The 25796-nt window shown below is 65.9% G+C and overlaps 3 protein-coding genes across 6 annotated transcripts; 1 reads left to right on the top strand and 2 right to left on the bottom strand.

Annotated features, from left to right (window-relative positions):
• Positions 1–171: 171 nt before the first annotated feature.
• On the top strand, positions 172–5479 carry FPGS (folylpolyglutamate synthase). Of its 2 annotated transcripts, none has more exons than XM_069772033.1 (15): positions 172–309; positions 1548–1676; positions 1775–1828; positions 1946–2010; positions 2097–2211; positions 2339–2416; positions 2715–2776; positions 2876–2978; positions 3077–3154; positions 3229–3376; positions 3456–3554; positions 3765–3915; positions 4033–4108; positions 4403–4469; positions 4542–5479. In XM_069772033.1, the coding sequence occupies exons 1-15, from the start codon at positions 202–204 to the stop codon at positions 4964–4966; spliced, it is 1758 nt and encodes a 585-aa protein (XP_069628134.1). In that variant the 5' UTR covers positions 172–201; the 3' UTR covers positions 4967–5479. The 2 variants fall into 2 exon arrangements, with proteins under 2 accessions (XP_069628134.1, XP_069628135.1); XM_069772034.1 differs by lacking the exon at positions 172–309 and adding an exon at positions 1321–1430.
• ENG (endoglin) lies at positions 5340–16913 on the bottom strand. Its single transcript, XM_069772031.1, has 15 exons — positions 16757–16913; positions 12613–12770; positions 10143–10277; positions 9379–9541; positions 9027–9183; positions 8715–8847; positions 8312–8486; positions 8084–8226; positions 7821–7958; positions 7493–7537; positions 7263–7373; positions 6914–7159; positions 6631–6694; positions 6431–6532; positions 5340–5975 (listed from the first exon to the last, which is right to left on the bottom strand). Exons 1-15 carry the CDS (start codon positions 16812–16814, stop codon positions 5857–5859), a joined length of 1947 nt encoding a protein of 648 aa, XP_069628132.1. The 5' UTR covers positions 16815–16913; the 3' UTR covers positions 5340–5856.
• Positions 16914–19785: 2872 nt separating this feature from the next.
• On the bottom strand, positions 19786–25547 carry AK1 (adenylate kinase 1). Of its 3 annotated transcripts, none has more exons than XM_069770716.1 (7): positions 25425–25547; positions 23398–23440; positions 22223–22258; positions 21304–21467; positions 20968–21084; positions 20315–20506; positions 19786–20008 (listed from the first exon to the last, which is right to left on the bottom strand). In XM_069770716.1, the coding sequence occupies exons 1-7, from the start codon at positions 25506–25508 to the stop codon at positions 19943–19945; spliced, it is 702 nt and encodes a 233-aa protein (XP_069626817.1). In that variant the 5' UTR covers positions 25509–25547; the 3' UTR covers positions 19786–19942. The 3 variants fall into 3 exon arrangements, with proteins under 3 accessions (XP_069626817.1, XP_069626816.1, XP_069626815.1); XM_069770715.1 differs by having other exon boundaries at positions 25383–25523; XM_069770714.1 differs by lacking the exon at positions 25425–25547 and adding an exon at positions 23663–23866.
• Between the last annotated feature and the right edge of the window lie 249 nt (positions 25548–25796).

The raw sequence follows: 25796 nt of genomic DNA, 5'->3' as shown, positions 1-25796 counted from the left end.
GCTCCGGCGGAGGAGGAAGGGTCCACGCCCGCTCGCCCTCCCTCCTCCTTCGCTGCCCCTCGCAAAGATGGCGCCCCCCTCCGACGTGGCGGCGCACTGCCCATTTCAAAGATGGCGGCGGGCGAGGGCGGGGGCTGGGGGGGGTGGTCCCGCCCCAGGGGGTGGCGCGGGCTCCCGGCGGCAGGCGCGCGGCGCGGCGGGATGGTGGCGCGGGGGCTGCGCGCGCTACGTGGGGCGTTGCGGGCAATTGCCGCCGCCGAGCGCCGGTTCAGCACGCGGCCGGCGCGTGCCCCCGCCATGGACTACCAGGTACGGGCGGGGGGCGGGGGGGAGCGGGACCTCGCACCGAGTGCTGCCGTGGGGGGAGGGAGGGGGGAGGGCCTGGATCGTGCGGCGGGGGCACCGGGAGGCTGCAGCCGACCGGACTGCGCGCTGGGGCCTGGGGCATCCTACCGAGCCCGGCGCTGGAGGGCGGCCGGCGGGGCTCCCCAGCACCGGCGGTCCCTTCTCCAGCCGCAGGCCTGCGAGCTCGGGGGTGGGCGGGTCACGGGGCCGGGACAGCGAGGTGGCTCCGGTACCGTGCGGGGCGGCTGGACCCCCAGCCCCGCCTGCGGGGTCGCCCCTCTCCCGCAGCCCCGGGCCGCGCCAGCCGCCGCTCATCATCTCGCCCTTCTTTCCGCCGGTGCCCCGCAAACCTCCGTCCCTCGTGGCGGCACCGGCGTGACCCCGGCCCGCGGCGGGACGCGGTCCGACAGGCAGGGGCGCGTCCCGGGCCCGCGCGGCTGCCTGGCATCGCGGGGACGCCGGCGGTCCCCAGGCTGAGGGACGGTGCGGAGCCCCCCGGGAGAGGGGACCTGTCCTGCCCCAGCCCCGCGCTCACCGGAGCCAGAACCGCCACGGGTCCCCGCGCCGCCGGCTGCTGGGACGGGGCCCGGCTGCTCGGGTGGGGTGTCCCCACGCTGGGGACGCGGGCTCGTCCCACGCCAGGTCCCCACCGCAGCGGTGCGGGGCCAGGCCCGCATCCCCCCCGGTGCGGGTTCCGGGAGCTCCGTGGCACCGGTGACCTCTGGCAGCGGCCGTGGCTGTGTCCCGCGTGCGCCATGCAGGTGCAGCTCTGTTGCTTCGTTTGTGCCTATAATTAAACACCAGCGGGCACAGGTGCCAGCACCGGAGCACCGCCCGCTCGCACCCACGGGCGGCCTTGTGCTGCTGGGGCAGAGGTGGGTGCTGGGCTGCCCCGTGCCCCCCCCCCCCCGTGGGGCCAAGGGGCACCCAGGAAGGGGCGGGCTCCCCTTGCCGATAAGTAGCCCGTCCCCACGGCATCCCTGCGACAGACGCTGGTGCTGCCGGCACATCCCCGCGGGGCCATGGCGGAGATGCCGCCAGCGTGGGTGGCTGCGGGTGCTGCCGAGGGAACTGAGCCCCATGGGGTGGGTGGAGGTGCAGCGGGCACAGGGCAGGCTGGCTCCCCGGGGCTGTGGCGGTGGGCACAGCCCTGAGGCTGCAGTGATGGGCGCCATTCTGATCACCTCCGGGGGTCTTTCCAGGACACCATCCGGACCCTCAACACCCTGCAGACCAACGCCAGCTACCTGGAGCAGGTGAAGCGGGAACGTGGTGATCCCCAAGCCCAGCTGGAAGCCATGCGGGGCTTTTTGGAGAGGAGCGGGCTGAAGGTGAGGGGGGTCCCTGTCCCCCCCCATCCCAGCAGCGGTGCTGCCGTGCCCGGTGCTGGCTGCCGCGGGGGTCTCATGGGGTGGTTGACCTCCTGCAGGTCGAGGACCTGGATCGACTGAACATCATCCACGTCACAGGGACGAAGGGCAAGGTGAGGCAGGCGGGCAGTGCCGTGGGGGCCTGGGGGGGGCGAGGGGGGCCACCAGCATCTGTGGCTCCGTTTGCCCCTGCCCTGGCACGGGGGGTTTTAACACTGCCATCTCCTCAGGGCTCGGTGTGTGCCTTCACCGAGTCCATACTCCGCAGCTATGGGCTGAAGACTGGCTTTTACAGGTGGGCACGGGGGGTTAGGAGGTTTGGGGGGGCCGGTGGTGCCGTGCCTGACCATGGCCCCCACCTGCTCTGCCCCCCCCCCCCAGCTCCCCTCACCTGGTGCAGGTGCGTGAACGAATCCGCATCAACGGGCAGCCCATCAGCAAGGACCTCTTCAGCAAGTACTTCTGGCTCGTCTACAACCGCCTGGAGGAGACCAAGGTGGGGGTGGCAGGGCTTGTGGGGGGTGCTTCCTCCCCTGGGACCCCCCACCCTCCCTGGGGCCGTGGACCCCAGTGCCGGTTGGGGATGCTCCGTGCCATCCTTTTATGCCCGCTCTGCCTGGCAGGACCCGGCGTGTGCCAGCATGCCAGCATACTTCCGCTTCCTCACCATCATGGCCTTCCATGTCTTCCTGCAGGAGAAGGTAGGTGGTGGTGGCCTCCAGCTTGTGATGGGGACATCACGTTGGTGGGGACTTCAGGGAGGGAGGACACCTGGGGTCCAGCCCTGACCTGGGACAGAACTTGGCATCGGTCGGGCTGTTGTGGCTGTAACCAGGGGATGCTGTGTCAGGTGGATGGTCTCCTCACGAGTGGGGTCCATGTTCAGGCATGGGTTTGGAGGGACGGTGGCAGGGACCGGGCCCCACCCGCATCCCTGAATCCATGGGGACACATGCTGCTGGTGGCCCTGTGATGGCTCCAGTGTCCCCGTGTCCCCAGGTGGACCTGGCGGTGGTGGAGGTTGGCATTGGTGGCGCCTACGACTGCACTAACATCATCAGGTAGGAGCCAGCGGAGCTGAGCCTGTCCCCCAGGGCTGCCAGGGCCTGGTGTCCCCACGGCGGAGGGACAGCAGGGACACTGCCATGCTGCGTCCCCAGGGCGCCGGTGGTGTGTGGGGTCTCATCCCTGGGCATCGACCACACCAGCATCCTGGGGGACACCATGGAGAAGATCGCCTGGCAGAAGGGGGGCATTTTTAAGGTAGGGAGACCCAGTCCTCCACCCTCTCACAGTTTCAAGGTGTGCTCCCTCGTGGCCCTGAGCAGCCCCATGGCCCTGAGCACCCCCGTCCTTCGCAGCCTGGCGTGCCGGCGTTCACTGTGGCGCAGCCGGAGGGGCCGCTGGAGGTGCTGAGGGACCGAGCCCAGGAACGGGAGGTGAGTTGGGTGGTGGTGGGGGTGGATGGGGGATACCCCGTGGCGGGGGGGAGCTCAGCCTCTTCTCTCCGCAGTGTCCCCTCTACCTCTGCCCGGAGCTGGACGCCTTCGAGGGGGACAACCAGGCGCTGGAGCTGGGGCTGGCGGGCACCCACCAACGCTCCAACGCCGCCCTGGCCTTGCAGCTGGCACGGACCTGGCTGCAGCTCCGCGGCTGCTGGGGTAAGGTGGGGGGACGGGGATGGGGGGGTCAGACCCCGTTGTGTCCCCCAGGGTCTCAGCGGGGCGCCTGTCCCCCCAGGTCTTGGGGAGCTGAAGGAGGTGCCATCAAGCACCGAGCTGGTGGGGAGGCTGGTGCCGCTGGCGCCCACCTTTCGACCCACCGATGCCATGATCCAAGGTGCGGTACGGCTGTGCCGGGCTGCCCCCCCCTCCCCCTGCTGTCGTGTTGCAGGGCTCGGCGGGGGGACACCATACCAGGCCCCTGGCCAGTGCTGCCTGTACTGGAGGGCACAGCCTGGCTGCCTGCCCTGCATTTGATCCCTGCGGGGGTCCCGGTGCTGGAGGGGCACCTGGGGGTCCCAGCCCTGTGCCCCCCCCCTGCTCCCAGGCCTGCGGGACACGGAGTGGCTGGGCCGGACCCAGGTGCTGCCCCACGGCCCGGTGACATGGTACCTGGACGGGGCTCACACCACCAGCAGCATCCAGGCTTGCGTCCGCTGGTTCCGCCAGGCTGCCCTCAACCAGGACAAGCCCCACGAGTAAGGAGGGAACGGGGGACGGGGACGGGGGGGGGGAACGACACACAGGGCGGGGCACGGTGGTGGTGCTGGGGGTCCCCATGGGGCACGGGCCACCCCCACCCTTTCTCCCCGCAGCGGCTCCGAGGTGCGTGTGCTGCTGTTCAACGCCACGGGGGACCGGGACACAGCGGCACTGCTCAAGCTGCTACTGGTGAGGTTTTGGGGGGGGGGGGTGTCAGTGGGCCCGGACGCCTGGGTTCTCTGCCTGTGCTGGGACCTGCTTTGCTGTGAGTGCAGGGAGCCACGAGGTGGAGCTGATGCCATGTGCTGTCTGTCTGTCTGTCCACCCTGCTGTCCCTGGTTGTATCCCGCCTCAGTGCCCCCCCCCAGGGGTCTCGCAGCCCTGGATGCAGGGGGGGAACTCAGATGTGGGACAGGTCCCGGTAGGAATCCCATGGGTGGGTCCTGAGGGCTCCCACAGCCCTGACCCCCCCTCTCCCCACAGCCCTGCCACTTTGACTACGCTGTCTTCTGCCCCAACTTCACAGAGGTGTCGATGGCCAGCAACGCAGGTGAGTGCAGGGTCTCCCCTGACCCCTCCCTGGCCCCACCTAATCCCTGACCCCCATCCCCATCTCTCCCAGACCAGCAAAACTTTAACGTGACGCTGGAGACCGCCCTGACCCGCTGCCTGGAGAACCAGCAGACATGGACCCGGCTGCTGGAGGAGAAAGCAGGGCAGGACCCCTGGCTCTCAGCCCCCCTGCGGGCGGGGGGGCTGCTGCAGCCAGCTCCTGCCCGAGGGACCTTGCTTCTGGTCCCCCCAGCCCCGCGACCCCTCAATTCCCCAGCCCTCGTCTTCCCTTGCCTGGCCCAGGCGCTGCGGTGGGTGGCACAGGGCCGGGACCCCCACCTGGCAGCACCCACTGCCACAGGGGCTCACCACCCCGCCGCCAGCAGCGGGGCCGTGCTGCTGCAGGAGGCGGCCGCCATCCGTGTCCTGGTCACTGGCAGCCTGCACTTGGTGGGGGGGGTCCTCCGGCTGCTCGACCCTGCGCTCTCCCAGTAACGTGGGGGTGGATGGGGCATTGCCCCTCTTTTTACTTGAAGGTACATTTTACCGGTTTTTACTTTTTACCGGTTCTGCCCCCGATGATGCTTGGAGATGGCTGGGAGGGGGCACGCGGGACCCCTGACCCCATCCTGGCTCGGATCTTTTCACCCCAGTGCCTTGTACTTGTGTCCCCGCTGGGGACACTGGCCATGGGGGGTATGCTCCCAGCCCACCTTGGTGAAACCAACTAGGGGGGGCCCCAGGCTGTAGGGGGGCTGCCCCAGGCTGTGCCGGAGTCCCGGTGCCTGGGGGGGGTGGACGGTTTTGCGGGGGGCAGTAGGTGAGAGCCTCGAGCTGCAGCGAGGCTCGGCATCAGGGCACTACTAACTTAACATAGGGAAGATTTTTATTATTAATAAGAGTTTGTAACTTGGATGGGGAGCTGGGGGGGGTGGTTTCTGCCCAACGCCCTGTGGGGGAGCAGCAGCCCTGCACCCCCCCCCTCCCCAATAAACCTTGCTGCTCCCAGTGGTGCCTGCTGCCTTCTTGGGGGGACGCAGGAGGGGTGTGGGTGTCACCTCAAGTGCTGGGGCACATCCTGGGGGCACCCACTTTTGCCCCCCCTGCCCCCATTTGATGGGGAGCCTTGGGGGGGCTTTGGCAATAGCTGCTCTCTCTACCTCCCTGGCGCACCCAGCAGCGGGCGACCCTGGGGAGGTTGCAGGGTGCCCCCCCTCCCCAGCGTGGGCTGTCCTCGGGGGGCCAAAGCATTCACTGAATGAGTAACGGAGGCCCCCTCCGGGCTCAGCCTGAGATTTGGGGCAAAAAACCAGCTTAATGGAGCTGGGATGTGTCCCCAGGTCCGGCGGATGGGGGCTGGCCAGGCTCGGGGGGGCCTGGGGGGGTCAGGCCATGCTGCTGGTGGAGCAGGGGGTGCTCTGGGTGCTGCCGATGCTGTGGTTGGTGCTGCTGCTCTCCGAGGCTGGCGCCGTGCTGGAAACCGGCTGCAGTTTGGAGGTGGGACCTGGCTCACACCGCCCGCCATGGGGCCAGGGGGAAAAACACCAAGGGGAAACCAGACTCAGGGTGGCCAGTGGTGGCCATGGCTCATCCCCATGGGACTTTCCAGCCCCCATGCACAAACCCTCCCGCGTTGCTCCCCAGCCGGCCCCTGAGCCCCCGGGATGGAGATGGGCATGGGGCACCATGATGGCACCAGGAGCAGGAGTTAGGGCAGGTGGCAGCGGGGGACCCCAGGGCAGTAGGGGGGACCGTGGGAAGCTGTGGGGTTATTCCCCTGTGGCATTGCCAGGAGGGCCGTACAGATGATGGCAATGCAGCAGCCTGGTCCCTGGCTCACATGCGGACCTTGGCCAGGGGGCTTTGGGCCAGGGTGGGACATGGGCAACCCAGCAAGGGACATGTGTGTGGCCCCTCCACATCCCACTGTGGGGGTCCCTAGGGGCAGTGGATACTCACGGGTGTGCGAGTAGATGTACCAGAGCCCAGCAGTGAGGAGTGCTCCAATGAGGAAGGCACCGAAGGTGATGCCCAGGACAGCGGCCAGCCCCAAACCATGATCTGCAGGAGGATGAGGCCATCAGCACCACCATGCTGGGGGGAGGGTCCCCTACCCACTTCCACTCCTGCCCCGGCTCCCTCCCCTGCCCCAAACTCACTGTTGGGTGGCCGCCAGCTGTCCTTCACTGTCACCTCCAGGACCTTCTCAAAGATGGTGTTGTTCTGTGGAGGTGGAGGCAGGGGTGAGGGGTGGGGGGGGGGAAGACCCACATCCCATCGGGGGACAGGGCTGGGAGCCCCCAGGCTCTTTGGGGACTGGGGGTGCTGCTCCCAGCTGGGACTCCCCACTCCGCAGTGTGGGACAAAGCTGGCAGGCTGCCACCGCCGATGGTGGGAACCAGCACGGTGGCATTATGGGGTGGGGGGGTTACTCACGCTGACCTGCAAGCCGGCGTTGCACTTGAGGGTGGTGGACAAGGGGACGCGCCCGCCCTCGGGGATGGCGTAGGTGAAGCGGAAGCGCCAGACCTTCCTCCCATGGCTACTGGGGGGCCCCTCCAGCATGGTCACCCCCTTGCCGCGTGCCTCCCCACCTTGCACCAGCAGCACCGACTCCCGCCCCGGTGCCCCCAGCCAGCACTCCTTCAGCTGCAGGTCGGACGGGTGGTCCTCCCACCGCATGGATGCCTGCCGTGGAGAGCGGGGGGGAAGGGGGACACATCATCAGGGTCACCGGCCTGGGGATGGCTGGACCCCCCCTGCAACCCAGGCACTGAGCTGGCGGCAGTACCTGCACGAAAGCCTCCTTGTTGACCTCCAGCTCCGTCTGCGGTGCCTCAAAGGCGGCAGTGGGGAAGAGGCGCAGGAAGAGCTCCCGTGGGATCTTGCACTCGAAGGCCACCTGCGAGTGGGGACGGTGCTGATGTCACCCCCCCCAGCACCCAGCCGGCAGTGGCACTGGCACCCTTCTCCCACAGTCCCACTCCCCTCCCCGGTCCCGCTGGGAAACCCGGCTCTTACCCGCACGCTCCGGGGCGCTGCACCCTTGGCCAGGTTGAGGATGAGCTGCCAGAAGGTGGAGAAGGTTGGATGAGCCAAGTGGTCCCCACGGTCGGGGTCTATTGTTCCCACTGGGATGGGATGGAGGTCCTACCACCCGCCTCCCGCCCCCCCCATCTCCACCAGCACCCAGGCGCAGCAGCAGGACTCAGCTGTGGGCTGCAGCAGGATGTTTCCAACCATGAAAAAACAAGGACGTCCCAGTGGAGAAGCCCCACCGAGCATCACTGAAGCCCCCGTGGGGCATCAACGGGGCTGGGGGCAGTGCCCCAGCTGGCCCCCCACTCACCTCATTGTTGGCATGGCCCCTGTCCTCCAGCGAGGTGCCGCAGTGGCTGAGGGGGGTTCTCAGCATGAAGTGAGTGGCATTTTTCTCTGCCTGGCAGTTGATGTCCCGCAGTGTGATGTTCACCACATCCTTGATGGGCTGGGAGAAACAAACCCAGTGGTCACTCACTGGCTGGGGAGAGCCCTGTCCCACCCACCCCGAGCAGGATGCAACCCCCCCTGGGTGATACTGGCAGGCATCAGACCCCCCCCAACCCCCCTTACCTCCAGGTGGGACCTGGCGATGACAATCTCCATGGTTTCATCCGTGCACTTCCAGGGACGGAGCATGAATAGCAGCATGTGGGGCAGCGAGTTGGCGGTGGGGGCCGGGGTGGTGGGTGTTGCGGGTGCCCTCCTGATCGCCTCTGTGGGCCAGAGAGATGGGGGGGCTGAGTGGGGGCAGTGGGACCCCCCCCATCCTGCCCAGCCCTGGGGCACCAGGGGCCTCACCGTGCTCCTGGATCTCCAGGCTGACGCGGGTGCTGGCGGGGATGGCGGAATAGGAGGCGATGATGCTGTAGTTTTTCTCGAAGGCTTTGGCGACGAGGCCCCACTCTGTGTCAGGCAGGAGCTCCCCAGGGAGCAGCATCGGGGAGATGGACATGATCTTGTAGTTCCCGGAGACCTACGGTAGGGGAGTGGGCAGCACAGGGTGGGCTGAGCGGGGATGGGGACAGCCAGGGATGCTCAAGGCAGGGACAGCTTCTGGGTTAGGAGGGCTTGCAGCGAGGGGGCTGCCATGTCCCCAGGTGCCCTCCTGCCACCCTCCCCGTGCCACTGGCATCTCTTGGCATCTGGCAGCCCCCTTGGTGGGGGTGGGGGGAACACATGTCCCTCTCAAGAGGGGCCCTACCAAGAACTGGATGTGGCAGTTGTTGACGGAGAGGGACCAGGTGAGGTTGGCCCGGCTCTGCAGAATGAGGATCTGGTTGCTCACGGCTCTCTCGGGACAGCTCAGGGACAAGTTCACCTCTGTGATGGGGGAGCTGCGAAACCACGAGATTCCCCCCAGCATCAGCATCCCACATCAGTAGATCCTGTACCCCTCCTTGGGATGGGGGGGGGTCTCTGCCTGTGAGACACCCCAACACCTTCTTGAGCATCTCCAAGCATGTCCCACCCCCCTGCCACCCCCGGGGGTCCCACTGCTGGCACTGCGCGGTACCTGGGCTCAGGCTGCAGGCGGATGATGTGGGCAGCCCTGGTGCTCTGGGTGTCCCCGCGTGAGCAGCCCTTCACCCCGTGGAAGAAGACCTCAGTCTCGAGGTGCAGCGTGGCATTGAAGCGCTCCTGGGGGATGCAGTCCCGGGGGCTGTCGGTGGCTGTGGAGGTGGGGGGGGTCACCAAAGCCAAACCGTGCTCAGCAGGTGGGGAGATGCTCTGGGCCAGGGACATCGGTCCCTATAGCATCTCCCCCGGGACCGTCCTTCACCCCGGCGGGTTGTCACCCTCCAGGAGCAGGAAGAGCATCGCTGCCCACCCTGGCCCCCCCAGTGCCAGCCCCCGGCCCCACGCACCTTCTCCCAGGCGGACCTGGACCCAGCGGGGGTCCCGCAGCTCGCTGTAGGATGTGATGCCCCTGTAGGTATCCCGAGCCCAGGCCAGCAGCTGCCCCTCGCTGGCGGCCATGGGTGGCTCGGGGCCCTGTGCTTCGATGGTCCCCGGGCTGAGGCGGGCGTCCTGCGGGGCGAACGGCAGCCTGAGCCGGGGTCGGGGAGGGAGAGGCGCATCCCTCCCTGGCACAGGCTGGCATGGTGAAAGCGTGGAAAGCCTTTCTCCCGGCACAGAGGATGCGGGTGTAAAGCTAAACCAGGCGAGCATCCCTGGAGCCCTGGCTCCATCGTGGCTGGGGGTCACCCCAGATGAACAGGGATTTTTGGGGCCATGGGCTGGGAGCAGCGTGGGCAGCCAGCGGCACGCGGAGAGCTCAGCCCACTTTATTATTAGCCACAAACAAAGCAGGAGGTTTATTTTGCTAACAAAGTGCCTGGGCCCGGCTCAGCTCGCTGGAGCCAAACCCCATCCCTGACCTTCCTCCCGCCATCCGGAGGAAACGGGAGCTTTTTCCAGCCCTGTGCGTCATTCCCTGCCCAGCCAGCCCCGTGCTCAGCACTGCCAGTAGCGGCCAGTTGCATTCCCTCCTCCCCAGGGCACCATGAGCACCGTCTCCAGAGTTGGGGGTACCAGTCTCCTCCAGGGATGCCCCCCCAAATATATCTGGGAATGGCCCCAGCCCTGCTGCCCCCCGGGGTTGCTCCTGGCGTGGGGCTGCGGCACTCACGGTGTGGACGATCAGGTCCGGGCACAGGGAGGTGATGATGGCTGAGCAGCGGGCACACAGAAGGATGAGCACGGGTGATGGGGCGCAGCTACCAGCTTGTGGTGTGACGGACACCTTCAGTGGGAAGGCTGAAGCCTGGGGGGGGAAGGGGAGAGTGTCACCACCGCAGCCACCAAGCCCCAATTATTGTCACCTCCCTGGGTGCCCCCTGGCCACCCCACCTGTTCCCGGAGCCAGAGGCAGCAGGGAGAGCCCTCGGGCTGGCCCCAAGCACAAGCCATGCAGAGGCAGCCGTGGCCAGGTTTAGCGGGGGCAGGCTGGGGGGATGCAGAGATGCCACGTGGATGTGTACCCACACCAGGGGGGGCAAACAACCCCTGGCTCCCCTGAGCAAGGGACCAGAGCATTCCCACCTCAAAGTTGGTGACACTAGGGTCCAGGGCACCCCCATACTGGGGTCTAGGCACACCCCCTTGGGGACCAGGGCATCCTTGCATCAGGGACTGAGTAATCTTTGCACTGGCCACCCTGGTGTCACCCCACTGCAGACTGGGGTGTCCCCACACCAGAGACTGACATGTCCCCACACCAGGGACTGGGGCATCCCTACACCAGCAAACAGAGCATCCTCACACTGGGGACTGGAGCATTCCCACACTGGGGCCAGGGCATCCCCACCCTGGGCACTGGAGCATCCCCACTGTAGGTACCAGGGTGTCCCCCCACTGAAGATCAGAGCATCCCCACCCTGGGCACCGGGATGCCCTCCCTGGGTTTCCCAGCCCCATCCCAGCACCATGCAGCCGCTCCAGGCTTGGGACCAGCCATACTGGTGCAGAGGGATGCTGGGGGCACAGCAGTGGCATGCACTGCTCCCTGTGGCCAGCACTGCCCGGTGGCCTCCAGCCAGAAATCCGGATGGGGAAGCCAAAACACCAGGTGCTAAGTTTGGCAACTGCTGCCTGAATCACCGCTCACAAAGTGCTGAGCCAGGCAGCAAGCAGGGAAAACCAGCCGGGGACCAGCGGAGTGGAGGCAGCTGCCAGTGCCGGGCACTGGGCCGGCGGGATGGGGCTGTGGGCATCCTGGCCTGGCTGTGGCCCTGTGGCGAGCGTGGGTGGCCGGGGTCCCCGGGTGGCCCTGGGCGTCGGGGAGGAGCCGGTGGCTTTTTTTCCTGCCGCGTGTTTTGCGGCGCTCCATTGTTCAGCTGCGCGAGCGGCGGGAGCCTTGCTACTGCCCCGCCGCCGCCTTTCAGGTTATTTTTTTCTTTTTCTTTTTTTTTTTTTTGCATCGTGGGGATCTGCTTATAGAAAGCGGCTTCCAGTAATTCTTCTGTGAGTGGAGCCGCGTCCCTGCCTGGCTCCCCCCGTGCGCCGCAGGGCTCGGTGCCGCAGCCGTGACATCAGCGCGTGTCCCCCACTGCCGCCGGTGACAACCCCAGGGCACCCCCGGCCCCGGCGCTTATTCACGAGCCTGGGTGCCAGGGCCACGTCACACCAAGCTGCGACAGAGGGGCCCTTGCAAAACGCACCCGCCCCAGCGGCTCCTGGCCCAGCTCCTGTCTCCCCCTGAAAAGCAGAACTGGGAGAGCCAGGAGGCGGCGGGGAGGGGGGAGCATGGCGCCGGGTGGCCCAGGGCTGGGCCAAAATCAAATGCTGGGTTTGCTGGGGCCCAGACAGCACGAGGGTTGCTGGGCCATGCTGCAGAGCAGCTGTGCAAACCCACATGCCGGTGCAAACTCAGGTGCTGGTGCAAATCCATGCACCAGTGCAAAGTGGGCATGGTTGATGGTTGGACTCGATGGTCTTGAAGGTCTTTTCCAACCTAAATGATTTTATTCTGTTCTGTTCTGTTCTATTTGATTCTATTCTATTCTAAACCCACCCACCCGTGCCAACCAGTACCGGTGCCACCCAGGGATGCAGCCCCAGCCCTGCTGCTGCTCTGTGCTCATCCTCACCTGAAAGCTGCCTGGGGCACCCACAGTGTGGTTATCGTGCCTCAGCAGGCTGTGCAAATGCTGGCAACCAGGTTTCCGCTCGCTCGGCTGCCTTCAAGTGATGTGCCTCCCTCCATCCCTCTATCCCTACTCCATCCCTCCCTCCATCTTTCTCTCCATCCCTCCCTCTCCAGTGTGGTCCCCATTGGGTGCCCGGGGCTCTGCCCTGCTCCCAAGCTGGAACCAGGCCACCTCCCCAGGGAAACAGGGGTTCCTGGGACATCCAGCGCAGAGACAGTCCCGGCAGCATGGGCTGCTAGAAAAATTGCCTCTAAAGACTTTAAATTTCTGTTAGGGCCAGAGACACCCATGGCTGCGCTGGGAGAAGAAGCTTAGTGAAGAGGTTAATCCAGGTCCTCTTGCTGTGCCTTAGTCAGAGGAAACAGTTTCAACTGCCGGGACACCCTGCGCGGTGCGGACAGTGCCAGAGTGACAGTGCTGGGGTGATGCACGGGGACCCCGCTTGCTCACCTTGGACCACTCGACTCTGAGGATATGGACTTCATGGCTGTTGCCTACGGAGCTGCTGCTGACACAGCCCCGTGGCACTGTGCTGGTGGCATAGGACAGGGTGATGGGCGGCTCCACCGTCACCGGCTGCAGGTCGCAGCCCTCGGCTCTCCCGGGGTCTGGGAGGAAAACAAGAGACAGTCAGTCCCCGCCATGCAGACATGGGGTGACAGGACACGGAGGGGACATGATGTGGGAGGGGGCTGCATTGCAACGCCAGCCCCAGCCCTGTCCCCCTGCCCCCGGCACGGCTTCACCACGGCCCCATTGCCGGCACAGTGCCTGCGGGGCCATCTGCTACATGTTTGCTCAGGGCTCGTCTGCCGCTGCCAGCAATCACGTTAATGACCCTCGGATCCGGGCTGGAAAAATCCGCTGTCCCCGCTCGGCGCTGCCGCGTGCCAAAACTCGCGCCCAGCTGCCCTGAACGCTCGGGCGGTGGCGGAAGCCCCCCCGCATCCCCTATGCCGCAGGAAAGCGGGAAGCTCAGGTATGGAAATGGCCGTAAAGCTCATCCTCCGCAGGCGCCGAGGCGTGAGCTTTGCCCCATCCCGAACCCCCCGCACGGCGCGCGAGCGAGCAGGGCTGGTGGGCGGCTGCCAAGGGAAATCCTGAGCGCGTTTGAAAGCCTGATCCTGTAAATCCCCATTTGCCTCGGCCATTTCCCCTGCCCCAGGCAGCCCTGCTGTGGCCGGGCTGTCCTCGAGCTGGCCCCTGTGCCGGGAGGTGTCCTAGGGACCCACTTGCACCTATGGGTGCCCCCTTGGAGGGGGCTGGGCAGCGTGGAGCCCCGCAGCCTCAGCTGGGGGCTTCCCATGGGGAGACCGTGCCTGGGACACTGTGTTTGCTTTGGAGGTGACCACTGAGCTCCGTCCCTTCCCATCCCATCCTTTCCCATCCCTGGGGGCTCCAGCCACCACGCCAGGAGGTGACTGGATCCCGCACCAGGGCCACCTAGCCACCCGCGCAGGGACCGGGCTGGAGGGTGCGATGCTCCGGGTTGTCAAGGGTTTGGGATGCGGCAGCCGGCAAAGGGCCACTTGTGCCATGTGCCCATCACGGCACCCCTGGTCCATGTCTCGCCATCGAGGTGGCGTGGCCGTGGCAGCAGGGTCACGGCGCAGACCCCCCCTCCGGTGACGCTGCCGCGGGCCCACCTATTGTCCAGTGCTTCCTCCCCCCAGCGTGGCGGCCGTGCGGCCGGCAGCATCGGGAGGAAGATAAACAGCTGCTTATCTGGGCGCCGCAGGCTGCGTCCCTCTTCCCCTCTGCTCCTGCCCCGACGGCACCGGGCACAGCCACGAGAGGCCCCTGCCATTGCTGGGCAGAGGACGGGCAGCTCATCACACCTCTGGCAGCATCCCGCGGGGAGGTCAGGTAGGGCCGAGGCTGGACTCGCCCCCGGCGCAGGGCAAGGATGCCGGCAGAGGGGATGCAGGGCAGCGGTGCCAGCCGGGCACGGTCAGTCCCTGGAGAGAGTGGGCTCCTGCATTATGTCAGGATCAGATAAGGGGGCTCAGCTGGGCCGCCCGGGGCAATCAGATAAGGGCACTGTTATTTTTGTACTCCAGGAAAGGAAAAAAAAATAAAAAGGAAGAAAGAAAGAAAATCCACTTTATGTTTTTCCAGCCGCCCGCCCCCTCCCTTGCTCCGGCGCAGCCAAGACCAGAGAGCGGGGACAGTCCCACCACAGCTCCCCCACGGGTCAGGGACCGGGGGGGGGCGATTCCTGGGGTTTTGGGAGCAGATCAAAGGCCCTGGGCAGAGAGCAACGCCCAGGGGTGCCGGGCTGGGGGGTGCGGAGCCAGGGTGGCTCTGGCAGCGCAGGATGCCCCATGGGACGGGCAGCGCCGCTCTGGCATCCCGGCATCCGGCTGTGCCGCCTCAGCATTTGTGTAACAAGCTGGCCGGTCTCAGCCCGGGTCACTGCAAACTTGAGAGGGGATTGTCACCTTCTGAGCCACCGCTGGCTGTTGGACCGTGCAGAGGTGGCATCAGGGCGCTGATGACAGGGCAGATGGGACCAGGCTTTGGGACTGATGCAGGCCATGTCATTCCTGCCCCTCTCTAAGTCAGCCAGGCACCGGACAGCCTCTCCCTGCGGATAGGAAGGGTCGACCCAGCGCCGTGCTTACCCCATGGCGAGCAGCGCCAGTCCCCCGCCTCTGGAAACCTGCTGTGCCCATGAGGCCCCGTGGCACTGTGCCCACCATGGGCACCCCCAGCACTGCACCCGCTGTGGACACCCCCAGTCCCGTGGATCCCTGCCGGAGAGAGGCAGCAGCCAGACAGGACGTGGCATATGTGGCACAGCTACGAAGGACAGGGACCGTATAGCTACATAGGACAGGGACGATATGGCACAGTCACATAGGATGGGGACCATATAGCACAGCTACATAAGTTTGGGATGGTACAGCACAGATGAATAGGACATGGTCTATATGGTGGAGTTACACAGGACAGGGACCATACGGGCACAGTCACATACGACAGGGACTATATAGCTCAGTTACATAGGACAGGGACTGCACTGCAGTTACATAGGACAGGAACTGTATGGCACAGCTACACAGGCTAGGGACCATATAGAACAGTTAGGAGAAGGACTGCATTAGACAGCTACATAGGACAAGGACAGTATGCAATAGCTACAGAGGATGGGGACTGTATAGCACAACTACATAGCATGGGGACCATATACCCCAGCTAAATAGGACAGGAACCATATGGCATAGCTACATAGGACTCAGCCCATATAGCACAGCCATGTTAGTGCAGGGACTGTATGGCACAGCCCTATAGGACGGAGACTGTATGGGACAAATACAAAGGACACGGACTGTATGGCACAGCTACGTAGAACAGAGGTGACATTGCACAGTGGTGTAGCATGGGGACCAGATGGCACAGCTACATGGTATAGGGACTATACATCACAGATAGGAAGGACAGGGCCTCTGTCGCAAAACTACATAGGATGTTGTGGACCATATGCCACAGCTATAGGATGGGGACTGTATCGCACACCTACAGAGAACATGGACCTTATTGCACATATACTCAGGACAGGGACTGCATGGCACAGCCATAGGACAGGGACTGTATGGCACAGCTACAGAGGACATGAACCATATGGCACAGCTAAAGGATGGGGACTGTACTGCACAGTTACGGAGGACGCAGAACTTACTGTACATCTACATAGGATGGGGACTGTATGGCACAGCTGCGGTGGACGTGACCCATACAGCACAGCCTCACCGGACAGGGACTGCCTGGCACAGCTACCAGGCAGTGACCGGGGGGTGACAGTAGGCAGGGAGTGGGTGCCGAGCCTGGCAGCACCCACCGGCGCTGGCCCCCGCGGTGGCCGGGAGGGACCGACCCAGCCAGGACAGGCAGTGCTGCTGGCCCCGGCCTCCTGCTGCCTTCCCAGTTCCCCTTTTCCTCCGCCGGCGGGTCGCACCCCGGGGTCCCCCGGCCCCCTGCCCTCCATCCAGCATGGGTGTCCCCCAGCACGTTGCCCCTTGAAATTTGCCCTGTGGCTTCGCAGGGACCTCGGGGTGACTTCAGTGCTTTTCTGCCAGAATGCTCCGGCGGCAGACGGACCCCCAGCTCTGTCCCCATGGCCCACGCAGGGCTTTGCAGGGTTTTTCCCCTTTCCTCGCCCCCGGCTCCCAGTCGACCCACACCCCCACAGTGCCAGGAGGCCACAGAAGCCGCCCCAGAGCCCCTGGGTGCCATTGCCTTGGCCGGGGCGCAGCAACGGCGCCTTTGACACCTTCCGAGCCCCAGTGACGCAGCCTGGATTTCGGGGGTCCCGGAGACCAGCGGGGCCGCATAGTGTGTGTGTCCTCCCCAGGGCTGGGGGGGAGGTTTGTCCCTCCCCACCCCCGGGGCTGTCCCCCCCAAAAAAACCTTCTCTCCCAGGAGCTTCCCAGGGGGTGACACTGGCACTGGCACAGCCGGGACCCCTTCGGCCCACCCCCCCGGGGACCCGAACCCCATCCAGCCCGGAGTCACCGGTGGGTCCCACCACCGCCGCCGTCCCAGGGGGTCCCATCCCGGTGTGCCCCCACCCTGAACCCCCAGCCCCACTCACCGGGGCGGCCGAGCAGAGCCAGCAGCAGCGGTAAGAGCGGGGCAGCGCGGGGGGCCATGTCCGCCTGCGGCCGCTCCCCGGGAGCCAGCGCCGAGTGCCGGGCGGCGGCGGAGGCGGCAGGAAACCGACTCCCTTCGGAGGAGGAGGAGGAGGAGGAGGAGGAGGAGGAGGAGGAGGAGGAGGAGGAGGCGGCGGGTCCGCGGGCGGCGCGGCTCCGCGCCGGGAGGAAATGCCGCTGGCGGCGCTGGGGCCGTGCCGGCGGCGGGGGGGGGGGGGGGGGGGGGGGCGGTAGCTGCCCGAAACGGGCTGGGGGGGGGGAAGAGGAGGGACACCACTACCATCCCCCCCGGGAGACGGCGTGCCTCAGTTTCCCCAGAGCGCGGTGCGGGGCGTCACCACCGGAGTGCGCTGAGCACCGGAGAGAGGGGGGGAGAGGGAGCACTGGTACTGGGGGTGGGTGTCTCCTGGGTCCCCCCCGGGCTGCCAGTGGTGAGCGGAGGGTTGGGACACCCGGGTTCGGGTGGGGTGCACCCACCAAAATACCCCCCCCACACACACACACTGCTGCAGCACAGCCCAACCTGCACAGTGAGGAGGGGGCTGCCCCATGGCAATGGGGACGGGAGCTGCCCCACGGCACCCCGACATTCAGCCCACGCTGCCCCCAGCCAGCACCCCAGCGGGGTCACCGTGTCCCAGGCCGGTGACTGTCCCACGGCCCTGGATGCCCACCTTGGGGCTGTGGGGTGGGTGGAGGGTCCCACAGCACTGCTGCCTGCCTTGCCTGTACCCTGTGGCCAGGCCACAGCCGGGGATGGCCTGGACATCCCTGCCTGGCAGGCGGGTTTGGGGGGGGGAGAGGTCCCCTGGGGCAGGGGGTCACAGCGAAGCGAAGCACCACCGAGGTGGGAGCCATGGGGTGGCTGGGGGCACCCAGGGAGCCCCTTCTGCACCCCTGCCCCACACCTCCCACACGTGCCAGCGGCTGCTGCCCGAGGTGAGAGCTAATGGGGAGGCTGGGAGCCAGGAACCCCGTGCCAGGGGTGGGTCAGGCCCCCGGGGCTTGTCTCCATCCCGACCCACGGCCACGGGCAGGGGGACGGCTTGGGGACCTGCCAGGGAAGCCAGTGAAGCCTGTCCACACCAGCCAGGATGTCCCTGGAGATGTCTGTGACCCTGGGGCGAGCAGCAGACATCTCCCATGACAGAGCACTGCCATCTCCTGGGGACCGTGGGGATGGGTGCTCAGCTGGGGATGGGGACAGGGATGGGGACCAGGACCAGGCACGAGCACCCCCGGCCCTCCCGCACCCCTCTCCCCGCGGTGACACTGCAGGGTCATGAGCAGGAGGCCCTCGGGGATGGACCCTGGGGTGGCGGTGGCTGCAGGGTGACAGGCGGGAGGGTGGCTGTGGGGTGGCTGCACGTACAGCCTGGTGCACCCAGCTCAGCCCCAGCACAGCATCTTCCCCCCACCCACAATTTGTGGGGGAGGCCTCGGGCTTTCCAGCCAGAGGAAAAAAAATCTAAAAACCCATCAACCAAGCAGCCAGGGGCCATGCTGGGGAGGAGGGCAGGGTGCCCAGGCCTGCTGGGCGCTGCAGGGTCCCCCCCTCCCAGCCCCACCACCTGGGGAAACTGAGGCACGCTCACAGCACACCCAAAGAGGAATGGAGGCACAAGGGAGGCGGGTCACCCTGCTCCCCGGCTTTAGGTTGTAGCATCCCAAATCACCCATCCCCCCTGTCCCCTCGTCCCCACCAGCATGAGGCAAGCGCCCGCTGACCCCAGCCCCGGCTCAACTGTGCTGGCAGCACCCCAGCCCCGGTCCGATGGCCGCATCCTTCCTGCCCGGCTGCCTCCCCGCAGCGCCCCGAGCTCTGCCGGTAGCTCCTTTGCTCCCCGGGCACAGGGCTGATGTCGGAGCCTGGCGGGCTTGGGTTTTCTTCTTGGGGATTTTTGTTTTTTCCCCGCTCGCTTCCTTCCTCTGCGCCGGCCCCGCGACCTCAGCTGCCCCCGGTGCTGCCAGCCCCCCCCCGCGGCCCCCTGGCTCTGTGCCCAGCTCCCAGCAGCCCAAAAGTGAGTGGTGGGGGGCCCTGCCGGGGTTGCAGCTCTGCTGCCTCCTGCCCTCACTACGGCTGGGTGAACCCCAGCCCTGCTGCAGCCCCTCTGCTGTGGCATCATGCCTGGGCAGCTCTGCGGATGCTGGGGAGCCCCCGTATCCCCTTCCCCCACACCAGCACCCCAACTGCCTGTCTGGGAGGGGGGCCCTGCAACTCACCCCCCCATGAGGACCCCCACCCTGTCCTCTACCCACAAGGACACCCAGCCTGGTGGCCAGGCTCAGCTGGGTGTCCCCAGCGAGTCCCTCAGCCCCCAGGGACAGGGCTGCATCCTGGGCTGAGAGGTGGCACCGACGGCAGCAGGTGCCCAGATGCAGCAGGGCAGGGAGCACCCCGCTCCGGGGCGTTGTGCCACCCCGAAACATCACATTGCAGCCACCACGCACCCCAAAAATCCCTGACAGCCAAAAGAAACAAGGAAATACCAAGGCAGGAAAGTGATGGAAATCCATCCCAGCAAAGCTGGGCCCACTGTGGGGTCTGAATCCGGCCACCCCCAGGCCCAGGCAGCCCACGGGAGAGCCGGAGGGAAGGGATGCATGTGCAGGATACGGCTCAGATGCTGCCCGCGTCTCCAGGGACACACACCCAGAGCACAAGGGGGTTCAGCAAGCAGGACGGGACTGGGGCAAGTGGGATCAGCTGGAGGACGTGGCCGCAGGCTCCTTGCAGGCCGTGGATTGGGAAGCTGGGGTGATCAGTGGGGATGCTCCCTCCCTTCCTCCAAGCGCAGCATCCCGCTGCCCTGGTGGGATAAACACCCGCTTCCTGCCCTTAATCAGCTCCAGAGGGGCTGGGGGGGGGACGGACGGGGGGGGGGGGAGGAAAAAAAAAAAAAAAGAAAAAAAAAATCTCTGGAAAGAAAAACTCATTTCCTGCGACAGAAGAAAAAGATAAAGTCTGGGCTCATTAAAGTGAACTTTACTGGGGAGAGACGGGAAAGAGCCAAACACAATGTCCTTGAAATTTCCTCCGCAGCTCTGTCCACGAAAACAGGATAAAGCCGCTTCCGCTGTCTCTGCCGGAGTGCGCCAGGGGCGGGGGAGCGGGGCTGGGGGTTCGGCTACAGGCTGTCGAGGTGGGAGCAGACTTGCTGGAAAACCTCCTCCACAGAGCCCTCGGCGTTGAGCTGGGTGCGGAGGGGTTAGCTGGGGGGCTCACCCGAGGGGACAGCACGAGCGAAGCTTTTCCAGGGATGGATTTTGGCCGTGGGCATAGAGATCAGGGCTGATTTAGGGCAAAGGGGTGTGGGGCCATCCTTGGAGGGGGTCTCTGTGTTGGGAACCAGAGGGGTCAAGCCCACCCCAAACGAGGTAGGATTGAGTTTTTCCCCCTTCCCTCATCACCCCCATCCACGACTTCCCCTCCCCTGGGACCACGTGCGCCCCGAGCCGTGGGGCTGGAGGGTGCCAGCGTTGGCCGCATCCCTGCTTACCTGGCGGACGATGCCTCTGCTCTTGTAGAAGGCAATGACAGGCTCGGTGGCCTTGTAGTAGGTCTCCAAACGCTTCTTGATGGTCTCCTCATTGTCGTCCACCCGCCCGCTGGTCTCACCTCGCTTCAGCAGGCGTTTCACCATCGTCTCCTTCCCTGCGTCCACGTAGAGCAGCAGTGTGGGGGGGGCGATCTGTGGACAGAAAGGACACAGTTGTCACCACGCCGAGCCGATGTGGGTCTGGTGGTCTGGTTTGGTTTGGGGAGATGGTGGTGGTGAGCATGGGGGTCATGGATGTCCCCATGCCATCCTCTGCCTCCTTCTGCGTGGGTCTGGGACCACCGGCTCACCCCAGACCCACGTGGAAGAAGAGAGGGACACCATGGCCAAGCCCTGGCTCTCTGTCATCGCCATCACGCCAGCACTGTGCTCACCCTCTGTCAGCCTGAGGACATCCTGGAGAGATGTCCCCCCACTGCACCAGGGGCACAGGCTGTCCCCAAGGCAGGGGGACCTGCTGGCTGGGACAGTGCCCAGTTTAGACCCTGTTGGGATGGGATCTTTGCTGGGATGGGGAGGTTGGGCTGCTGGCACCGTGGAGACCCTCTGCATGGATGGTGGGTGGCATGGCATGGCATGGCACGAGCCCTCACCTTCTTCTCAAACTCCTCTCCCTGCTTCACCTCGCGGGGGTAGCCGTCAATGAGGAAGCCCTTGGACACATCCGCTTTGGCCACCATGGCGTCCCGCAGCATGTCCAGCACCGTGTCCTGGGGAGGAGGGGACAGAGCTGCCAGGGCTGATTTGGGACAACATGCTCCCCCCCAGCACCCAGAGCCCCCAGTCCCTGCTGCAACCTCCCCCTGGGGTGGCAGGGATGGATGTGTCCCCACGCCACATGCCAACCGTCATGGTGGTATCTGGTGTCCCCACAGCCACCCCTGCCCGCATGCCCTGCCGTGTGGCAGCCAGTGGCTGCATGGACTCACCAGGGGCACCAGCTCGCCCTTCTCCATGATGGCCTGCAGCTTCTTGCCCCGATCTGAGCCTGAGCTGACCTCTGCCCGCAGCAGGTCCCCCGTGGAGAGGTGGGTGTAGCCATACTTCTGCACGATCTTTTCACACTGGGTCCCTTTCCCCGAGCCGGGGCCACCTGCAAGTCACGCAAGGGCCAGACATGCCCCAAGCCATGGGTAAGGAGCTGGAGGGGTACGTGGAAGCGGTAGCACAGACCCACAGGAGACCTCAGAGCCCAGTGAGATAGGGGCTGGCATCCCCAAGCCCAGCACCAGATGGATAGGGAGAGCTGCTCCTGGGATGGGCTGGGGGACACCAAAGTGCTTGGGGGTGGCATGGGCTGCTGGCAATTGGCACGTGGGCACCACCACCCTGATGGCACCCAGGGCATCACCACCACATCAGCACCCAGGACATCACCATCACCCCATCAGCACCTGGATGTCACTGTCCCAGTAGCACCCAGGTTGTCACGACCCCATCAGCACCCAGGACATCGCTGCCTGATGACACCCAGGAAATCACCACCCCATCCAGGACCCAGGACATCACTGTCCCATTGATACCTGGCCATCACCACCCCATTGGCACTCAGGACATCACACCCCAGGTGTACTGTCACATCAACCCAGACACTGCCACCCCATGCCCAGCCAGAGGTGCCCTCCTGGTCCCAGCACACCCCACTGTGGCCTCAAGGAGCCGGACTGGAGCCATGGCCACCCCACAGCACCTGGGGACAGCCGAGGTCCCACAGTTTCAGCCTCCAGCCCCAGCTCCCCAGCCCTGGGCACCAGCTGCTCCCCACAGCCCCCACCCGAGGGGTGCAGGGGGAAAGAGCTGGGCCGTGGCCTTGACCCCACCAGCGATAGGACCCGGACGCAGACTTACCCACCACGAAGATGATTTTGTGGTGCTTGAGTTTTTCTGGAGGAGGAAAAGGAAAAAAATAATTATCAAAAGCCAGAAAGCCCATCAGGGAGCGAGGTGTCCCTGGGGGTTGCCAGATCTGGGGCAGGCATTCGGGGGGATGGAGGGGACCGATCCCAGAGCCCTGGGGGTGGGAAGGTGGAGAGGGAAGCAGCTGCATGTCCCCCTCATGTCCCCCTCATCCTTGTCACCTGGGCGGGTTGGGACGGCCGGGCTGGACGTGGCTGAGCACAAAGACCCCATGGCGCCTCAGCCATGGGGCTGGAATCCCACTGCTGTGTGGTGTCCCGGAGACAGTCACTGTCCACAGCTCCACCGCGGGCGGGGACCGGCCACATCCATCCCTGCGGCCGGCTTGTCACCTCGGCGGGCTACCAGGGGCTGTGGCAGGCTCGGCTTGGCACAGACACCTCGAGCGCCTGGCGCAACCCCCGGCAGTCCCCGAACCCCAGCATCGGTCCCTGGACCTGGTGGCCGATGCGCAGGTGGCACTAACAGCCCTGTCCCCTGCTGAGCACCCAGGAGCAGGGTCCCGCACCACCTGCAGGATCTGGCCCGGCCGCGGCATGGGACGATGCTGGGGTGCGATGCCGCGGGGGGAGGCAGAGCTAAAAATAAAGCCGAGCTGCTCTGGGGCCACTCTCCCATCTCCTGATTACAGCCAGCTGAAATTTCAACTCCTCCGGCACCCGGCGATCCCCAGGGCTGGGGAAGGAGCCAAGTGGCTGGCGGGGACAGAGGGGACATGGGGCACGTGGGGGGCTGGAGGGACATGGGGGATGGACAGAGGCGAGGGAGGAAAGGAGGGGACACAGGGGAGGGATGGAAGGGGGATGGAGGACAGGGATGCAAAGGGGACTGAGGGGATGGATGCAAACGACAAATGGGAGGGATGCACGGGGGATGGAGGGGATGTGCCTAAGGAGGACAGAGGCAGGGGGGATGGAGGGGGCAGATGCAGGGGGGATGGATACAAGGGGGACAGGGGGATGCAGGAGGGGATGGATGCAGGGGGATTGATGCAGGGGGGATGGATGCAAAGGGGATTGAGGGGATGGATGCAGGAGGGGGCAGATGCGGGAGGACCAAGGGGATGCATACAAAGGGGATGGATGCAAGTGGGACGGAGCACTCACCTGTCGACATGCTGCCGCAGACCAGGCACAGGAGCACTTCAGGCTGTGAGAGAAGAGTAGGATGAATAATAGCACAGCTGAGACACACAGGTCCCCAAGGCTGGGGTGCAGGGAGACAACGGCTCTCCCTTCCCTGCCATGCTGGTGCCCAGCTCCATGGCCAAGCCGGGGGTCAGGTCTTCCACTCCGCCGTTGGAAGACCCGACCCCTGGCTTGGCCCTAAAATAGGGACCTCAGGACCTCTGCTCCCATGGCCATCACCTACCTGGCTCCCGGCAGCCACCCGCCCCATCCGGCTGCGGTGAGGGCTTCCCCATGCCGGGTGACGCGCGGTGACGTTACCGGCTTCCTCCCGTGCCCTGACCACATCCCCGTGCCTGGGGTGCCGCCTGGCAGCTGGAAACCAGCTTGGGTTGACCAGTGTCACCAGGACACCAAGTGATGCAGGCAGCATCCCCCTAGCTCCCCACGGGCTGGTTTTTGGGGGGGTGACTTAAGGGGGGGCTTGTAGCACCCCATTGCACCCCCATCACCTTGGGGGGTGGGGGTGATTTTGGCCACCCTGCCTGCCCGCACCCAGCCCCGCAGCACCCAACCTGCTTGGCCGCAGTGCGTCACCCCAAACCGGCTGGACGGGGTGCTGGGATGGGGCATCCAGTGGCCAAACGAGCCGGTGGCCGCTGACGAGGTCGTGTTACAGCCGGGAAAGGGCAGAGGCTAAGTATGGCCGGGCTGAAACTGGCACCGGGTCACGTCCCACATGTGCTGTGGGGCCAAAGCCTGGGATGGCACCCACGGGGTCTGGGTGGGGCTGGGAGGGTGCAGGACCCCCGGGATCCCTAATTGTGGGGAGCACCGAGCCCCAGGACCGCTGGCACCAACTTTGGATGGGCTGTGGGGGGCTGGGGGCAGCCCTGGCCCTCAGTGCGGGCTTGGGGCCTGATCCAGCGCAGTGCTGGGCCCATGGGTGCAGGGTGAGGGTGATGTGGAGGTTCTTGGTCCCGAGTAGATGGGGAGGGGGTGCTGGCCAGGGAGCTCAGCAGGCTGGGGCTGGGGAGGGGGCTGGGGCCATAGCGTGGCCTGTGACTCCCCAGCAAAGGCCATCGGAGGATGCACCCTGGGGTGCTCCCACCAATCTCACCCCACTGCCAGCTCCAACCCACCCATCCCCACACCCAGCCCCCACCCCATCCTATTGGCATCCAGCTCCCCCTCCCCAGGACCCCAGGCCCAGCACTGGGCTGCTCTAGCACCCCTGCAATCCCTCCAGAGCTCCCTGCAAGTCCCCAGCACCCATGCAACGGCTCCAGCACACCTACAAGCCCCCCAGCACCCATGCAAAGGCTCCAGAACCCCTACAACCCCACCAGCACCCATGCAATGGCTTCAGCACCCCTACAACCCCACCAGCACCCATGCAATGGCTTCAGCACCCCTACAACCCCACCAGCACCCATGCAATGGCTTCAGCACCCCTACAAGCCCCCTGGCACCCATGCAATGGCTTCAGCACCCCTACAACCCCACCAGCACCCATGCAATGGCTTCAGCACCCCTACAAGCCCCCTGGCACCCCTCACAAGTCCCCAGGACCTGTGCAATGGCTCCAGCACCCATGCAAGCCCCCCAGCACCCCATGCAATGGCTCCAGCACCCCTACAAGCCCCCCAATATCCCAAACAACGGTTCCAGCACCCATACAACCCCCTCAGCACCGATGTCCCCAGCACCCCAAGCAAACCCCTCAGCATCCCCTGCAACGCCCCCCCACCCCACCCCGCTCCCCTCTCCCAGCCGATGCTGCCAGCCCCCCCCCCCGGTGACAGGAGCCGGCTGGGCAGCATCGGCGGGCACAGACACCCCCCCCCTCTCCATGAGCCCCCCAAAAACCGCCGGTGCCGCAATAACCCCCCCCCCTTCCCCAACAAGGCCGGGGCCCGGCGGGGCTGCGGCACCGGGGAGACCCCCCCCCTCACACCCCTTACCGAGGCGGGGGCTGGTGGTGTGTGTGGGGGGGGGACACTGACCTCTGGGTGCGGGGCGGGCAGCTGCCTGCTGTCCTGCCCGGCTCTTTTTACCGCTATATATAGATCGCTGGCGCCGCGGTGCATGCCGGGAGCGGGGCCGCTGCCGCCCAGCGGGCAGGGGACGGGCAGGGGACGGGCAGCGGGAGGGGATCGCCCCCCCCCCCCCCCCCCCCCCAGCATCGGTCCTCCTTGTGTCGGGCCGGTGGGGGGTCCCCGGGCCTGGGATGCTGTTAGTCCTTCCGTGGCCGAGGGGTGCGGACCGCCCCCCCCCCCACCTCCGTGCCTCAGTTTCCCCATCTGCGGGGGGCAACCTCCACCCTGCTGGGTTTGGGGTCCCTGAGACATCCCCGCGGCTCCTTCCCCAGCCCCTCG

Source organism: Haliaeetus albicilla, chromosome 26 (genome assembly GCF_947461875.1).
Source record: "Haliaeetus albicilla chromosome 26, bHalAlb1.1, whole genome shotgun sequence".
Classification (NCBI taxonomy): Eukaryota; Metazoa; Chordata; class Aves; order Accipitriformes; family Accipitridae; genus Haliaeetus; species Haliaeetus albicilla.
The sequence above is the reverse complement of the archived record's forward strand: the minus strand, read 5'-3'. Positions and strand labels throughout refer to the sequence as shown.

Bases quoted from the DNA above. Each gene is read 5' to 3' on its own strand.
- FPGS (XM_069772033.1), top strand. From the start codon at position 202: ATGGTGGCGCGGGGGCTGCGCGCGCTACGTGGGGCGTTGCGGGCAATT. The intron at 2,011-2,096 runs GTGGGCACGGGG...CCCCCCCCCCAG, and splicing joins CTGAAGACTGGCTTTTACAG to CTCCCCTCACCTGGTGCAGG. The intron at 4,109-4,402 runs GTGAGGTTTTGG...CTCTCCCCACAG, and splicing joins CACTGCTCAAGCTGCTACTG to CCCTGCCACTTTGACTACGC.
- ENG (XM_069772031.1), bottom strand. From the start codon at position 16,814: ATGGCCCCCCGCGCTGCCCCGCTCTTACCGCTGCTGCTGGCTCTGCTC. The intron at 9,184-9,378 runs GTGCGTGGGGCC...CCACCTCCACAG, and splicing joins CCAGGTCCGCCTGGGAGAAG to CCACCGACAGCCCCCGGGAC. The intron at 7,374-7,492 runs GTAAGAGCCGGG...CCCCACTCGCAG, and splicing joins CAGCGCCCCGGAGCGTGCGG to GTGGCCTTCGAGTGCAAGAT.
- AK1 (XM_069770714.1), bottom strand. From the start codon at position 23,851: ATGCTGCCTGCATCACTTGGTGTCCTGGTGACACTGGTCAACCCAAGC. The intron at 20,507-20,967 runs GTGAGGGCTCGT...TTCTGTCCACAG, and splicing joins GAGAGGAGTTTGAGAAGAAG to ATCGCCCCCCCCACACTGCT. The intron at 20,009-20,314 runs GTAAGCAGGGAT...CTCCGCACCCAG, and splicing joins GCAGAGGCATCGTCCGCCAG to CTCAACGCCGAGGGCTCTGT.